The 17,072-nt window shown below is 46.7% G+C and overlaps 1 protein-coding gene across 3 annotated transcripts in view; it reads left to right on the forward strand.

Moving 5' to 3' along the window:
* The window catches only part of Cabin1 (calcineurin binding protein 1), a 127,882-nt gene that overhangs the window by 12,885 nt on the left and 97,925 nt on the right, over positions 1 to 17,072 (forward strand). For all 3 annotated transcript variants that reach the window (XM_060369354.1, XM_021653761.2, XM_060369353.1), the window contains exons 5-16: positions 566 to 700; positions 2,447 to 2,627; positions 3,904 to 4,033; positions 5,604 to 5,753; positions 6,871 to 7,157; positions 8,186 to 8,354; positions 10,326 to 10,462; positions 11,004 to 11,221; positions 13,085 to 13,163; positions 13,712 to 13,899; positions 14,875 to 15,027; positions 15,913 to 16,107. In XM_060369354.1, the coding sequence (XP_060225337.1) occupies positions 566 to 700; positions 2,447 to 2,627; positions 3,904 to 4,033; positions 5,604 to 5,753; positions 6,871 to 7,157; positions 8,186 to 8,354; positions 10,326 to 10,462; positions 11,004 to 11,221; positions 13,085 to 13,163; positions 13,712 to 13,899; positions 14,875 to 15,027; positions 15,913 to 16,107 (2,022 nt within the window). The remainder of the gene's footprint in view (positions 1 to 565; positions 701 to 2,446; positions 2,628 to 3,903; positions 4,034 to 5,603; positions 5,754 to 6,870; positions 7,158 to 8,185; positions 8,355 to 10,325; positions 10,463 to 11,003; positions 11,222 to 13,084; positions 13,164 to 13,711; positions 13,900 to 14,874; positions 15,028 to 15,912; positions 16,108 to 17,072) is intronic.

The raw sequence follows: 17,072 nt of genomic DNA on the forward strand, positions 1-17,072 counted from the left end.
GGAAGAGTTAATGTTTTCAAGGCATTGCTATAAGAACAGCTGTGAAATAACTTTTTATGTTAAAGATGTTTATAATCCTAATACTCTTTAATCCCAAGTTGACACTTTCATATCCAGGCTAGGAATTACTGTACTTGTATTATGGCGTTCAATGACACCAGCTCTTTAGTTGTGGGGATAGATTCAGGAGCATGGCCTCCTGCCTGCTCACCCCAGAAAGCCTCTGCATACTTGTCCCTGAGTAGGCGAGGCTTGCTGGGCTCACTGGGCTCTGCTTTCAGAACCTGTAAATGTTAAGAGCTACCTGAGCACTCAGCAATGGCAGCAGGGATAGAGAGGGGTTGGTCCCTTGTCTCTCTTGATCACCAAATTTCTGCAGAGTGCTTTATGGTGGCTTGGGCTTTTTTTGTGTGAAAAAACTGTTGGGTATGCCAAGAAAATCCACAACAACTTAATTTCCCAGGTGAAGTGGAACTGGGATGTCTCAAGCAGGCAACAAGGCATCCTGTTGACCGCTTGCTGTGGCTGTAGGGACATGGTGTCACTTTTGTCTGTCTTCTCTCAGGCAGTTTCATCCGGAGATGAGAAGGAAGGGCTGAAACACCCGGGACTGATACTGAAATACTCTACATATAAGAACCTCGCCCAGTTGGCAGCCCAGAGAGAGAACCTTGAGACAGCCATGGAATTCTACTTGGAGGTGGGGAGTTGGTAGTTCTCAAAAATTCCTGCTTAGAAAGTTGATGAAGAAGGGGATATGAAATGGTCCTATTGACTGAAAAAAAATTTGTAGTTGTGTCCCACCAGGCTATTGTGTCTGAGGTGTTGAATACAGACAGGCCTGGAAGGCAGGGTTAGGGACTGGGATGGCTTCAGTGCAGAGGACTGTATGTGAAATTTTCTACCATCATGTGACTGCAGGCAACTTACTTAATCTAGTTGACCATGCAGGTAACAGTTGGAGGGGAAAAGGGCAGAGGTGGCTATGGTGTCACATGTCTATAAAGTAAGCAGTGGAGAGCCTGAAACTGGAGGATCACATAGCAAGTTAGGAGCAAAGTAAACAAGTTGTGCATGTTTAGGAGTGAAGACCAGAGCCTGACACCTGTGTTCACAAAAATGGAGTTCTCAGTTGCTACCCTATTTCTGTGAGTATCTCTAACGTGCCAGACAGTGTGCCAAGTGCCACCATGCAGTTTTACGCCGTCTTTCAAGGAGAGTGAGCTTATCCTCATTTCAGTGATGAGGGTACAGGGTTAGGTCATTCTACCAGTTAGTGTTGGAGCAGCGATGTAAACCAAGGTCTTCTCCACGCTTGTAATTTTTCTAGAATCTGTAAGATTCCTGTATTTTCTTTGTATTCTTTTCATTTAGTTCTTTGGGTGTATTTTAAAAATTTATTATCTTTTTGGCTATGTGTGTGTGTGTATGTGAGTGCAGATGCTTGCCATTGCCTTTGGCTTCAGATCCTTCTGGAGCTGGAGGTAGAGGTGTTGTAAGCTGGCTGATTAGATGCTGGGAACCAAACTCGAATCCTCTGCAAGAGCATCAAATGCTCCTAATTTCTGAGCCATCTTTTCAGCAGCTCCTTTCCCTGCTCCAAAGCATGTGTGTGTGCACATTCCAGAGGTTAATGTTGAGTGCCAGTCTCAGGAACATGTCCAGATGTTTTGGTACAGGGTCTCTTATTGGCCTTAAACTCAACCAATTAGTACTAGTCTGGTTGGCCAGTGAGTCTTGGGGATTCCACTTGTCTCTGCTGTTCCAGCCGTCGGAACAAGTAGGCACAGCTTTCTTAGGTGGCTTTTGAGGATCAAACGTGGTCCCTGTGTTGGTTAGGCAAGCACTTCACCAATGGAGCTCCACCATAGCCCTCTTTCACTTCTTTACTTATTAAATATGTAAGGGACACAAATGTTTCCATTAGCACAGTATGCTGAGAAAATGTTCTAACTTAAATGAGCCAGCTCATATAACATTTAAAAAATAAGTTTTGTGTGACAGTTCTTATGTATTCCAGGGCTAGGAAGGGAGAATGATCTTGAACTCTAATCCTCCTCCTCTTCCCAAGTGCTAGGGTTATTATATAACTTGTATTTCTTGAGAAGGATTAATTTTGTAGCCCAGGTGGGTCTTGAACTTGCTGTCCTTTTTCCTCAGCCTCCAGAGTCTTGGAGTCTGGATTCCAAGCATGGTGACTCATACAGGCATGAGTCACCATGCCCTATTTGATGTCACTTTTTATGTGTCATCTCTCTAGGTCTTGGAAACCTGTGACTCCAGGAAAGTGAACCAGCTTCATTAGTTTTAAGTAGGCGCACTGCCTTGCCGTTCCCTGGGTAATTTGAACGGCTGGGCGATGTTGTGTCCCTTTATCCTCACCTGGCTTGCTCAGTGAGAAATCTAATCAAGTGTATACATGTACCTCTGCTTATACTGCTTCTAGGCAGTGATGCTGGATTCCACAGATGTCAACCTTTGGTACAAAATTGGACACGTGGCTCTGAGGCTCATCCGGCTTCCCCTGGCTCGCCATGCTTTTGAGGAAGGGCTTCGGTGTAACCCTGACCACTGGCCCTGCTTGGACAATCTCATCACTGTTTTGTACACCCTCAGTGATTACACAAGTGAGTCGGGCAGATGACAGGTTGACTGGGTAAGCTGGTAGCAAAGTTAGACCTTCTGTCAAACTGAGGGAGAGTAGAGATGCTTCTACACACTTACTTTATTCTGCTTTCCATTCTTCATTTACTTGTAAGTATATTAGTAAGGTATCGGTAAGTAATGTGTTCTCAAAAGGAGTTCCTCCTTTTTCTTTGTGCATTGTCCTGTCTTTTTTGGGTTGTTGTTCTTTTGTTTTCTTCTTGAGAAAACTCCTGTGTCACCTAGGCTCATCTTGAACTCAAAATGCCTGCCACATTGAGCGACTTATGGGAGACATTTATTTCTCATGGCTTTGGAGGCTGAGGGTTAAGTCTCAGTCTTTTTTTGTTTTTGTTTTTAAGATTTTATTTATTTATTTTGAATGCTCTGTCTGCATGGACAGGTGCATGCCAGAAGAGGGATGATCACACTACAGGTGATTGTGAGCCACTGTGTGGTTGCTGGGAATTGAACTCAGGACCTCTGGAAGAGCAGACAGTCTTCTTAACCTCTGAGCCATCTTTCCAGCCCTAAGTACAAGTCTTAGAATCAGGCTGCCAGTGGATTGGTGCCTGGGCCTGGCTTTTGGGTTGGCCACCTTCTTGCTGTATCTTTCCTTGGTGTGGTGGGGTTGGAAATGAAGAGGGAAAGTGAACACACTTAATGGGTGTGTGATCCTAGACTTATAATTCATCCCAAAGCAGAATTCTTCTCTACCCATGGGCCTATTAAGTCAGATAGTTTATGTGCTCCAAAATACTAAGGTGGGGCATTTGTAGGATAAAATTTCCTTGTCTTTCCCAAAAGTGAGAAATAGAAAAGAATGGAGTGAAAAGTTCCAGAAACCCAGAACTTAATAAGGCAGATTTCATTGTCTTTAAGTTCAGGGATGATTGATGCTCTTTGCTCCAGGCCCACTGGGTGGCAATGTCGCTGTCATAGCTGAGATAGCCAAATATTTTCAGTCACTGTGGACGCTCTAGATTGTTTTTTTGCAGGAGTTCTTAAATATGGAGTCACAGGGTCAGGGCTGTCCAGGAAGGTTATATATTCTGTGTGCTCCTGGCAATGGCTGTACTCAGCTGCAGGTAGTCTGCACTGGTCTCTTCTGGACATTACCGTCTCAGCAGTCTTTTAGCTGGCTCATATTATTGCTGTGCATCCTTTGATGCCAGAGTGGGAACATTTTTCTGCTGTTGACTGGCAAGCCTAGAGTTCTGAAAGCAGCCTTAGCTCCTAAACTGTTTCTTTTCCTGCCAGCATGTCTTTACTTCATCTGCAAAGCACTGGAGAAAGACTGCCGATACAGCAAAGGCCTAGTCCTCAAGGAGAAGATTTTTGAAGAGCAGCCTTGTCTCCGGAAGGACTCACTCCGAATGTTCCTCAAATGGTAAGGCCCCCATCATGTCCCATGTGTGGCTGGTTATTGCCTTCTCTGTCCCGATCTATGTGTGGTTGGAGTTCCTGAACACCAGAGCGTCATCACCTGTGCCGTCCTTACCAACTAGCTTACTCTAACCTGCTTGTTGGTTGTTTGGTGGGGTTAGGTAATAGGGATTGAACTCAGGGTCCCAGTTCCTGCCAAGATTTTGTCATCAATACTGCCCAAATTCAGTATCCCAAACATACCCTGATCTTGTGCCACCCCTGCCATGACTCCAGAGCAAAGCTCATTCTTACTCAGAGGCCCTTTGCAGCCTCTAACTCTTGCTTTTCCCTCTCAGGCTCCTTTGGTCAGAGCTGTTTCAGGTCCCTGGCATTCCTACCTGGCCCTGTTGTGACCATCCCATCTGTCTCTTCAACCTGACTCTGACTGTATTAACCTCCTCTGCTGCTGGTTTTATGTCCACTTAGCAGAAGCTAGAGTCATCTGAGAGAAGGGAACCTCATTTGAGAAAACACCTTCCCAAGATTATGCTATAGGGCATTTATTGATTAGTGATTGATGGGAGGGCCCAGCAGATTGTGAGTAGTGTTGGCCCTGAGCTGGTGGTCCTGGGTTCTGTAAGAAAGCAGGCTGAGCAAGTCAGGAGGAGCAAGCCAGTAAGCAGCACCCCTCTGCATCAGCTCCTGTCTCCAGGTTCCTGCCCTGCCCGAGTTCCTGCTCTGACTTCCCTCAGTCATGGACTCTTTCCTGGATGTATAAGTGAAGTAAACTCTTTCTTCCCCAAGTTGATTTTAAGTCATGATGTTTTCTCACAGTAATAAAAAATCAGGCTAAGACACCTCACCTGTCATGTCCCCATTTTTCTACCTGTTTTGCACAGTTTCTCCTTAACATTGTAATTTTCTGATGGTGCCTCTGCAGCTTTCTGAGCTCTGTGCCCTTCTCTCCAGTCTCTCCATCTGGAAAGCCCTTCTTGTCAGTCAGGTGTTCCCTGGCCCATGGCACTCACCTGTTAGGGATTAGTGGCTACTCATCTCAGTCTCTATTGTCCCCATGTTCATGAATGTCTTGAATGAACTAATGTTTCTGGCAAGACTGTTAAGTCTCCTGAGTAGCTGTGTGGAATAGTCTGCTAGAGGGCCCAGGACAGTCTGGTTACTAGGAGAGCCGGTATTGTCTTACCTCAGGGTATGAGTGGTTACCTGAGACCTTGAGGACCACCCCACTTCTGTATTTTGGAGACACATTGATTTCGGTAAACATAATTTGTCTAATGACTTTTTTGGAACAGACGTCTTTTCTTTCCTGTGGCTTTTCAGACTTGAAGCTGATACTGTTAATACATATGAAAATTCTTTGCCCTGATGTAAATTGTGGAATGAACATAGGGCTTTTGTGATTTCCAATGTATGTGGGTATACAAGTGCTGAGAACTATGCATTTGAAGTCAGAGTCAAGTTGTAATTTATGTTCAGGAAGAATCAGTTACTGATTAAAGGTACCCCTGTCTATAAAGTTTTAGTATTTGCTCTAGCTTTAACTCTGTAATTCCCTCTGTCTTATACACTTTTAGTGACATGTCAATTCATGATGTGTCAGTGAGTGCAGCAGAGACACAGGCCATTGTAGATGAGGCGCTGGGGCTGCGGAAGAAGAGACAAGCATTGGTCGTGCGGGAGAAGGAACCGGACCTGAAACTAGTACAGCCCATACCTTTCTTCACGTAGGTATCTGGTTTCTCTGGGAGTGTTGGGTTGGCTGCTAAGAGACTCCCTGCACAGGAGGGAGAAACCCCAGGTCAGACCTGGGCTTGGTGGACAGTGGATAGAGAGCTGGAGGCATGTGACTTCTTGCAAGCTACTAAAACGCAGCTTAGCTCTCTTGAGCATGCCTACTGTAAGTTGCTCAACCCAGTCACTAGGAATGTTCCTGTCCTTCTCAGTCTTCTCTGCTGACAAAGAACACTAACATTTGGCATAAACAGCCAGGTAAGAATCTGGAACCATGGAGTTTGTTACAGGTGTGGACTTTCCTGGCTGTTGAGTCTGTACTCATATCAGGGCCAGATGAGATGTCCCATAAGATGGGCGTCAGCATGGCCCTTTTGAACCCTGTAATGTGTAAGAGAGCCTCTCCTTCCTAGAGAGTTGGTATTGGAAGCTCACTGGAGTTGGAGTAGTAAGCTTTGAATTTTTGCTTTAAAAATTCTGGCATTGTGGACAAGTTCATGCCTAAAATCAGGAGGCTGAAGCAGGTGGGTCTCTGTTTGCCAGACCAGACTGCACTGCATAGTGAGTTTGAGGCCAGCTGGGGCTACGCAATGAGACTGTCTCAAGCATACATTTGCACACACAAGTTCTGCCATTAAATCTTGAGTCTTTAAATTTAGCATGTCCTGGCATCAGTGTTGTATTCTAAATGCCCTTGCCCCTCAATAGGCACCTTACTTAGCGTCATTGCCACTGTGGTACAGAGCTCCTCTGTGGGCCCCTTCGTTAGCAGGCCTGATGCTGGTAGTTGGATGACCTGGGAACCTTACATGCTGTTACTTAAAAACTGGGAGTTGCATCCCTTCTTTGTAGGGGATGGTGTAAAGAAATAGAACATTGGGGTCTTTGCTGAGGTGAGAAGCAGGAATGTACAAGCAGGTCTCTGTACCTGCTCTGGGTTGGGCTTCTCCACTTTAGGGCATGCTGTGTTTAACATTTATTGGTTATGATGGTGTCAAAGTACTGACTCCTTCTCCCTACTTCGTTAAGGTCACAATTCTGCTGAATGTATACAGGCCAGTTGGCCTTTATGACAGGTGTTAACCAGGTATGGTGGCCCTTTCTTTGCAGGTGGAAGTGCCTTGGAGAGAGCTTGCTGGCTATGTACAATCACCTCACCACTTGTGAGCCCCCAAGACCCAGCCTTGGCAAGAGGATTGACTTGTCTGACTACCAGGACCCCAGCCAGCTTCTAGCATCCTCTGTAGCAGTTACACCTGTCAGTGTGGTCCAGCCAAGTCCTGTTAGCACCAACCCAACTGTGGCTGTGGCTGAGCCTATGCTCTCATATACCTCTGTGACCACAGCCAGCTTTCCATTGCATAGTCCTGGCCTGCTGGACACAGGCGCTCCTCTGGGTGAGCAGGCCTTGTGAAGTCACACTCTTGAGGGCCCGTGTATGTTGATCCCAGCAGAAATAAGAGCAGGGGCCTCAGAAAAACGTCGTGCTGGTCCTGTGGCCTGAGTGAAAATGAGAACTCCAGCTGTGTAGAAACCTGATCAGCCTGGCCCCAGGGCACACAGAAGCACCAAAACTCAGGGGATGGTGCTCTGAATGCAGCCCCTTCCTAACTGCAAAGTCCTGGCATAAAAGTGCCTTTTCCCCCGAGCCAGGTGGTAGCACCACACTCCTTTAATCCCAGCACTTGGGAGGCAGAGGCAGGCGGATCTCTGTCAGTTCGAGGCCAGCCTGGTCTACAGAGCGAGCTGCAGGACAGCCAGGGCTACACAGAGAAACCCTGTCTCAAAAAAAGTGCCTCCTTCCCTTGTTATGTTCTTAATGTTGCTCCTGCTTTCTCGCTAGATGCATGCATTCAGAGTTCTTGGACCTAAGAAAATATCAATCATTACCATGTGTTATAGTATGTTTTTATTACCATTGAGTTGTAAAAGGTTTTTACCAAAAGTTCCCATGTAGTTTTCTGATTTTTCTGCCACTGTACAAAATAACAGCTGGCTGTTAGAGAAGTTTTGTTTTTGTTTTTATCAGTCACATATGACATTCTTCTCTTCTCTATCTAATTCATGGTTCTCTTGCTCTGTTCCCATCACTGGGTATTTGGTGGGTCTTGGCTAAGGTCAGTGCCACTCACTCCGCTTATCCCAGTAGCATTGACTGAGGCTCCAGAGGCTCTTGCAGCTGGTTAGTACTGAAGGTAGGAGCGTTCTCAGCCCTGGCCCGGGAGTCTTTTAAGCTCAAGAAGGGTATGAGAGTTAAGAGACTCAGGATTCTGCATTGTTGAAAGGAAAGATATTGTGACTGTTAGAGAAAGAAGATTGCAGTGTTGGTGGAATTGTGAAAGAGGGGGGACTGTGTGTGTGGTTCTGTGTGTGTCGTTTCCTCTCCTGCTATTGTGTCATTTTTAAATTTTCATTCTTTATGAAGGTGATGTTTCTGGAGGAGATAAATCTAAGAAAGGGGTAAAGCGTAAGAAGACTGTAGAAGAAAGTGGAGAGACAGCAAAGCGGAGGTCTGCCCGTGTCCGAAACACCAAGTGCAAAAAGGAAGAGAAAGTGGATTTCCAGGGGCTTCTGGTAAAGTTCCTGCCGTCCAGGTACTGCATACTTTATGTTTTTTCTGCTGTTCTTTTCTGTCAGGAGCATTTTTCAGGACTCCTCTGGGCTCTTCCCTTGTTTATCCTTGATATTTGCTTGAATACACAGTGTAGATTTTACTAGGTTGGCTTCTTGGATTTTTCTTGCCTCCTTATTGTAGGAACTGACTGGTTTATCTATTGGGGACTAGCCACTTCCTGAGTTCTGACAGGATGAATGAGTCAGAGAGGTAGAGGCAGCGTGTCATGATATCCCTTTTTCTTGGGATGCTTTAGGGAGACTGCACATGCTTAGGTAGACCTCCTGGGAGGAAGTCACCTGTCTTTCAGTGGGTGTGTGCCTGCCTGACTTTATGTTGCCGTGATTCCATTGCATTCTGAAAAGAGCCTGTATGTTCCTTCATTTTATTGATTCTTCATGTCCCTGAAAGAATTGTAGGGGAGAAAGCACCAGCTCTCAGAAACAGGAGGGACCTGGGCCTCTACTTCTCACCTAGTTGTTACTCCTCCCGCCTTGGTCTTGTCCGTTTTTCGGAAGCCGGAGGCTCTGTGTACGAGCATTTCTAGGAATATCGTGCGAGTGCTCACGCTTCTTGGTGCTGTGCTTTTCCACTCCTAGTAGAGTGAAAAGAATAAGTAATATACTTTGGTCCATCATTCCCTCCTTTGCAGCATCTGGGGAGCGTATTTTTAGCTTGCTAGGACTTCTCTCTTGTCTCCTGTGTCTTCGTGAACTTATGCCTTTTCTCCCTCCACTGTTACCTGAGTAGGTTCCATCAGTACCATCGAGAGATCCAGAGTCTTTGGCTGTCATTTTGACCAGAGACGGTTTATTTCAGTGGTGACTCTGACAGAGTGCAAGAGGAACCTAGAAGCTTAGCAGACTTATACATCCGTTTTATATCAGGACACTTAACCTTCCTTCTTTCCTCTCCCTCCATGTCTCTCATGAGGGTAAGATTCTTAGAACAAGGGTTGTTTTAGTACACAGCCCAGGCAGGACCACATGGAGATGTGATGCCTTCTGCTGGGTTTCTCCTGACATGTAATCAAGGAAAAAAATTCTCTTTGGAAGAGTGAAGGATTATGATGTAGCTGAGTGATCCTGTCTTTTCCTTAGCCCTGCTGTCCCACCCTTCTATAGAAGGCTGTCCCTGCCTTCTATATGTGCAGTCGCATCTGCTTTATTTGAGTCAGCTTCTGTGAAGTTTGAATATTTGTTACTTTGAGTGTCCCAATAACAGTAAAATATTTTGCCTCCTGGAGTCTTACTGAAGTGTGAATGCAGTAAATGGTAGATGTTTACAGGTGCCCTGCATGTCATGCTGTAGAGGTGCTAGTTGAGACAGCTACAAGGGTGGCCAAAACATTGTCCTCTGGAAGAGTCTGAAGGTGGGTCTGCAGTGTAAGGAGCTTAGACGGGCATGACGTGTCCCCACACTGGGCAGCCCTGAGGCCTCACGTCATATCTGTGTTCGCCTTTGCACTGCTCATGCTTAGCCCTTCCCTGTTGTTCCCTGTTATCAGCTCGAAGAGTCCCCAGTGGTTCTGCCGTCCGAAGCAGGGCCCTTGTGACTCTGTCTAGAGCAAGTGCTTGGTGGTTGGTCCTTGTTTGGGTTGTTTGTGTTTGAGTACCTGCTTATGGTCTACCTCTCCAATTAAGAGATGAGCTTCCTGTCAGCCAACTCCCTGTAGTTATGGTTGTATTCTGGCAGCAAGCTTTGTGCCTGGCACATGGCTACTGCTTAGCCATCCGTTGCTGGTATAAATGAACAAGTGTGGGTACAGATCAGTCACAGACTTATGAAGTCGAGAGAAGCAGCGTCTCTTAGGGGCCTGGCTGTGGATGTTCTCGCCCATCTGTTTCAGTATACGTCGTCTTGGCTCAATTTAGTTGCTCTATGAGGAAGAGTTGGGATGCTTTGCACAGTGAGTGGTATGGCTTTTATGATTTTAGCATGTTCTATGTAGGTTAAGAAAACTGGATCCTGAGGAGGAAGATGACCCATTTAATAACTATGAAGTACAGTCAGAAGCCAAACTGGAGAGCTTCTCGAATGTGGGACCTCATCGAATGTCCTTTGATTCAGCCACATTCATGGAATCGGGTAGGGATCAGCAATGTGATCAATCACTGCTGGGCATCGTTCCTGCCATCAGCCTGTAACATGCCTGGTTTTGCTCTGCAGGATGTTTCTGGGGTGTTTCCTAAGAGCTGGTGAAGGAGCTGTCGGTCAGCTGAGGGAGCCAGGTGCATGCTTGCTGTGCTCCCGAGGCTGTGTACTTACCACTGGGTGTAGAGGCTTGCCTTTGCAAGTTTAATGTGTGTTATCACATCTGTTCTGTGTGTACTGTGTCCCAGACACTGCGTTTGAGCATATGATCTCATTCACTGCACATAGCATTATTGGTCAGCCCTTTTGATATGCATCTTGGACATGGGAGCTTTGAGAGGTTTATTCACCACTGGCAAGTGCTGGAGCCAGCAATGAACCCTGGTGGCCTGGCGTCAGCACTTCATTGGGCCTTCTGTTCACCTAGGCTGAGTGGGGGAAGGCAGGACACAAGCTGTTCTCTTCCCAAGAAAAGAGAAACCAGGCACAGAAGGGCCTGTTTGTTTTGGTGAGATTATTTTCCTTCTCTGGACAGAGAAGCAAGATGTGCATGAGTTCCTGATGGAGAACCTGACCAATGGGGGCATCCTGGAGCTGATGATGCGCTATCTGAAGAGCATGGGCCATAAGTTCTTGCTGAAGTGGCCCCCGGGCCTGGCGGATGTTGTTCTTAGCGTCTACCACAGCTGGAGGAGGCACAGCACCAGCTTGCCCAACCCATTGCTGAGGGACTGCAGCAACAAGCACATCAAGGTTGGGGCCTCTGAAGGGCCAGTGGCAGGAGACAGTGACAGGGATCTCCCATGGGTTCAGGGCTGAGGTGTCCAGCACACTCTGTGTTTACCTCTGGGTCTGGAACCTGGGCCATTATGTAGTTTGAGGCAGGGAGTCACATGGCCTGTTTTGTGCCCTGAAGACTCCTCATGACTGAATGGAGTTCTCTGGGGGTGAGAGTGAGCATAGTGGCCTGGAAGGAGGCTGTGGCTGGTTGAACCATGGTGGCAATCTAGAAACTAATTTAAAAGAATGTTTTTGTGTGCATGCATGGTACTGGGGCCTTGTCCATGCTAGGTAAGCTTTCTACCACTGAACTATATCCCCAGCCCTATTCATGTATTTATCAGGTGAGAAAATAGTGGTATAGAAGCTAAGTAGGGTGTTTAGGGAAGTAGTGGGGGTCTCCAGCAGTTGGGAGCCAAGCCTTGCTCAGCTCTGTCTGCTGCATTCTCTATCTCTGGCTCCTAATCCAGTGTTTTCTAGAGCTAAAGGAAATGGAGGCTCTCAGGTTCATTTCTCTTGTTGAAGATAGAATGCCACATGCTGAGATGGGAAATGGGAGCCATCAGGGTCTGTTTTCGTTATTTTTATATTGCTGTGATAAGACACCATGACCTAGGTAACTTAGAGAAGGAAGGGTTTCTTTGGTGCCTACAATTCCAGAGTGATAGGGTTACATCACCATCATGGTAGGGAGCAGGCAGGCAAGGAGCAGCAACTGAGAGCTCACATCACCACAAACTATAAGCCAGAAACTTCAAGCCTGCTCCCAGTGACACACCTCCAACAAGGCCAATTTTCCTGAACAGTTTATTCAAACCTGTGAGCCTGTGGGTCCATTCTCATGCAAACTACAGGGCCCAATCCAGGTAATCTTTTTGTCTAAAAGTCAAGCTAGAGTTGACATGCCTGTAGAGCCTTTGCTTCCTTTTTGGGCAGGCCTCACTGGAATACTTCCAAGTAGCTTTTTCACACTGGGCCTTGTTCCTTTCAGGAAAGTGTAAATCAGCAGGATTCAGCGTTTAGAATCGAGAATGGGGCTAGCCATTTCCCAGCTGTGCTTGCTGGCAGTGCCCTTTCACTGAGTCTTAGATCCTTACTGCTCTGGAATGACACATCCCATTGCTGGTATTTTTGAGAACTGAAAGGTGGATACCTGTCTGACCTGGCATAGGAATGAGGTGACAGGGACTCTTCTCTACGTAGTGAGATCCCTTGCTCTTTCTAAAAATTCTGGCAACTAGCCATTGATTATCACTTAGGAAATAGAAAACAGGTGGAACAGAGAATTACGTTTCCATCAAAAGTAAATTTAGGAGCAGCAAGAGATGGCTCGGTGGGTTAAAGAGCTTACTGCACAGTCCCTGACAACCTGAGTGTGATCCATGGAACCCATGTAAAGGTGGAAGGAGAATGCTACACACGTGTGTGACCTTCCACCCACATGCCACAGCACACGTACACACATCATACACATGCACATACACATACTCTAACACAACATTAAAAATAATATGAATTAATTTTAAACAGCTTTGTAAAATAAATTTTAGTGCTGTGGATGTAGCTCAGTTAGTACAATGTTTTCAAAGCATGCACAAAAGCTCTGGGTTGATCCCCAGCCCTGGAACAAACAGTTGAACCTGGTGGCACCATGCCTATAATTCCAGAACTTGGGAGATGAGAACCAAGAGGTACAGAAGTTCAAGGTCAGCCCTGGGCTACATAGTCATTTTGAGGCCAAGCTTGGGATACATGAGACCCATTTTAGTTTGGTCACCTCATGATTTGGCAAATCTATGAGTTTTTCATATCCTTTCTGTGTTTTTTGTCTTCCAGGACATGATGCTGATGTCTCTCTCCTGCATGGAGCTCCAACTGGACCAGTGGCTACTGACCAAAGGCAGAAGCTCCACTGGTAAGACTTATGTTCTTACTGTGGTGATTCTCTGAACTCCAGTAGGCTGGAGGAAGCTAAAGTGGGGGTGCTGGGTCATGTAGTTCCCTGAGCCCCTCCTCTGAGATAGCTTTGCAGCATCTCCGGTAAATCCCCTGACACTTAGGAGGCGGCAGCAGAGGCAGCTGTGATACTCACCTTCTGTAACTGTTACTTGGGGATTTAAGGAAACAGAACCTCAGCTTTGAAGTGACTACTCAGTGTTGTATGTGTCCCCAGCAGTTCTCTCAGATCACTCTTTTAGAGTCCACGAGGTAGAATAAAGACAAGCTCAAAGTTCAGTCAGTGAAAGTAGTGGCCCCTTTGTCTCAGCACTCATATTCGCTGCACCTGTACCTGACTGAGCTATTCTCTGTCTTGATGCTCAGGACCTCTAAGTCTCTGATGACTCAGGGTACCAAATCATGGACACTTAAGGGCTGTATAGGGAGGGCTGAAAGTGGCTTCTGGGGGCAGGAGGGTGTTTGTGTGATTTACATGGGACCTCACATTGGTTTGATGGTTTTTAGTGTCACCCCGGAACTGCCCTGCTGGTGTGGTGACAGGCAGGTTTGGGCCTGACTTCCCGGGAACCCACTGCCTAGGTGACCTCCTGCAGCTGTCATTTGCCTCATCTCAGCGTGACCTGTTTGAGGATGGCTGGCTGGAGTTTGTTGTTCGTGTTTACTGGCTGAAGGCCCGTTTCTTGGCACTACAGGTTAGTTCCATGGTCAGAACCTGCCCTGGCCCCTGATGAGGGAGGGCAGAGAACTGGCCATATTGAGGAAATACACATTTATAACCCTACTGGGCTTGGTGTGAGGAAGTAGGCATGATGGGGAATTGCCAGCAGGTCAGAAGCCCGAGCATGACTGCCATTCTGGAAAACACCTCTGTGCCCACACTGGAGCTTTGGGAAGGATTCTGTGCCCCCTAGCAACCCTAACTCAAGATTGTCTTGATTGATCCTTTATGTTTTCCTTAGAAAGCTCAGGCGTGTAAGAGGATGGAACAGAGCTCTCCAAAAGGAACGATTCACCTGTTTTGAGGGTTCTAGGCAAGCTTCTCTAGAGCCTGGTTGAGAATGCCAGAGTGTCTTGTCAGTTCCCCAGTACCCATCACTGATGGTACCTGGTGCACTGATAAGAGTGTATCAAAGATAGCCAGATCTCAGCAGCTACAGCAGCTCAGTCTGAGGGAAGCAGGGTACGTAATGAGGAGAATGTCAGTTGTAGAATATGGACAGGCCTTGGTTTTAGCTCTAGGTCTGTCTGACTGTGCTGAGGTGGCATTAGTGTCTTCACCGGTGAGATGGGTTAATGACACTTTGTCTCACAGAGTTATGGTGTGGCTCATTCATTCACTTTCTTAGTCATTCAACAGTACTTGTTTAGCCCCACTTTTCTGGCAAGTCCTTTTTTGGGGTGAGATGAGGGGCATAGCAATAATTGAATTAAAAACCTTAGCTTAGTGGCACATGTCTGTAATTGTAGCACTTAGAGGGATGGAGTTTAAGGCTAGCCTGGGCTATGTATTATCAGATCAGCCTGGACTGTGAGACCTTGTCTCCTAGCAAATAAGAAAAAAACCAACTTAAGGGTGTCTGCATCTAGTGAGATCAGCAATGTTAGGGACCTGATAAAACACAGTTCTCTACTTTTTGCCCCCACTTCTTGTTTTTTCTTCTGAGCAGGGGGACATGGAACAAGCCCTGGAGAACTATGACATCTGCACAGAAATGCTCCAGAGCTCCAGTGCCGTCCACACAGAGGCAGGGGCTGAGCAAGGGGACATTGTCATCCGGCTGCCCAATCTCCACAACGACTCCATTGTTTCTCTGGAGGAAGTGAGTGGAAGTTTTTAATGGTGTTTTCTTGGTGGAAGACTTATTCTGAGTTGGTCTAGACCAAACCTGATCTGCTGCTGTGGAATAAAAGATGCCCACATGCTGAGCAGAAGGTCCTGGAAGGGGAGGAAAGCAGGTGTGGGGAGACAGTCCTGTCAGACTCCACTGGCTTGTCCACCTCCAAGGGACAAGCAGGACTTAGAAGCAGTTACTGCTCATCCTCTTGCTGTGTAGTGGCAGCCTCAGCAGAACTGGAGGGAGGTGCTAGATGTGCGGCCCCGTGCTGCTCCTGCTGCGGATGGGAGAGCAGTGCACCGTGCATGCAGGCATCTTCTGGATGGTGCTCTTCTCACCGTGCTCCTTCTGCCCTGCTGCAGTTCTTCGTCTGTGATGTGTTCACAAGCTCAGAGGAGCTTCTAGAGTCCTCTCCGTGTGTTTCCAGATAAGATCAGGTGCTCTGCTGCCTGTGTGCCAGGGATGCATCGGGCCGCATGTGAGGAAAGAGCCTCAACAATGTGTGTCTACCCTCTGGCTCTTATTCTGGCTCTCTGACACCCCCATGGTCGTTATGTCTGCTTTGCCAAACTGTGACTGTGAAGCTTCACACTGTTTTGGCAGATTCTATTCAAGAACCCCTGCTTTGACAGTGTCTGTGTGTTTAGTTTTAAAGACTTGAGTATACCTTGGCATTAGTGTAAATAGTTTTGAAGGAGTATACACATTGTGTGGACACTGACATAGTGAGAAGCCTAGTGTATTTTGGCTGAAACGGAGTGCTAGAGTATAATCTCATCCCTCTGTTTAGATGGGATAACTCAGACAATGGCTAAGCTCAGGTAGAAGGTGAGCGATTTGCTTTCAGGCCACATTTTGCATCCTTTTCAGATTGATAAGAACCTGAAGTCCCTGGAAAGGTGCCAGTCCCTGGAGGAGATTCAGCGGCTGTTTGAGGCAGGTGACTACAAGGCTGTGGTGCGTCTGCTCAGGCCCACTCTGTGTACCAGTGGTTTTGACCGGGCCAAACACCTGGAGTTTATGACTTCCATCCCCGAGAGGCCAGCCCAGCTGCTTCTGTTGCAGGTGTGTACTCACCGCTTGGGCCCCATTAATGTTTACGTGGCCTTTGCTTGTGTTTGTACCTCTGGGAGTTCTGAGATAGCCTTCGAAAACACATAACTAAAAGAGAAAGGTGGGAGTTTAGCCTACCATTGAGGACGATGCCAGATCAAAGACATGGTCAAGATTGGGATAATGTTAGAACCTGGGAGTTCAGGTTTTATTGTTAGGTATGGCTCAAGGTGAGCCCACACTTGACTGAACTTTTGCCAGACAGAGGAGGAAAGAATGGTCAAGATAGCATCCACCTACTCATTTGTTAATCTGTTTTTATTGTGTTTTAACTTAATTTTGAGTAGATTTAAAATTGATACTGTACAGTGTCAAGAAAGAAGATAAAATACAGAATTATATTTGACTACATGCTGAAGAAAAATACTAGCATTTTGTTTGAAGTCATGTGTGCCCTCCTGGCTCCTTTCATACCTCTTGTTGGAGATGTTACTCCTGTGCCAGCCACATAGCAAGCGCTGTGGAGGTGCCCGGCACTGTTCCCACTCCCCCCTGTCCTGAAGGGGTGGGAGTACCATTCTTGATGACAGCCTAGAATCCTGTCTCCTATGGTTTGTGCACTAACCACAGTATGTACATAAACTTAATTGGGTCTTTCTCCCTTTTTGTTTGGAAAGAGTACAGTAACATTTCAACCTTTTCACTTGTCATTTTAATCATTAACTTTTCAAACTGGGAAATGCCTAAGAGGAACAGCTGTGAGAACAAATGGGGAGGCTTCTTAGCCGTGGTAGGAGGGGAGGAAAGAGATGGAATGGGAGGTGAGGCAGGACCTGCTGAAAACTAATGAAATGTGTCTGACCTTAGTTAACCTGATGGGTAGTATGAAGAGGGGAGAGCCTTTGATGAATGATCCAGTAAGGTATGAGTGTCAAGTAGGAGGTACGAGGCCAGGCCTCTCTACTCTGCAGGATGGC

The sequence above is a fragment of the Meriones unguiculatus genome, chromosome 16, assembly GCF_030254825.1.
Source record: "Meriones unguiculatus strain TT.TT164.6M chromosome 16, Bangor_MerUng_6.1, whole genome shotgun sequence".
NCBI lineage: Eukaryota > Metazoa > Chordata > Mammalia > Rodentia > Muridae > Meriones > Meriones unguiculatus.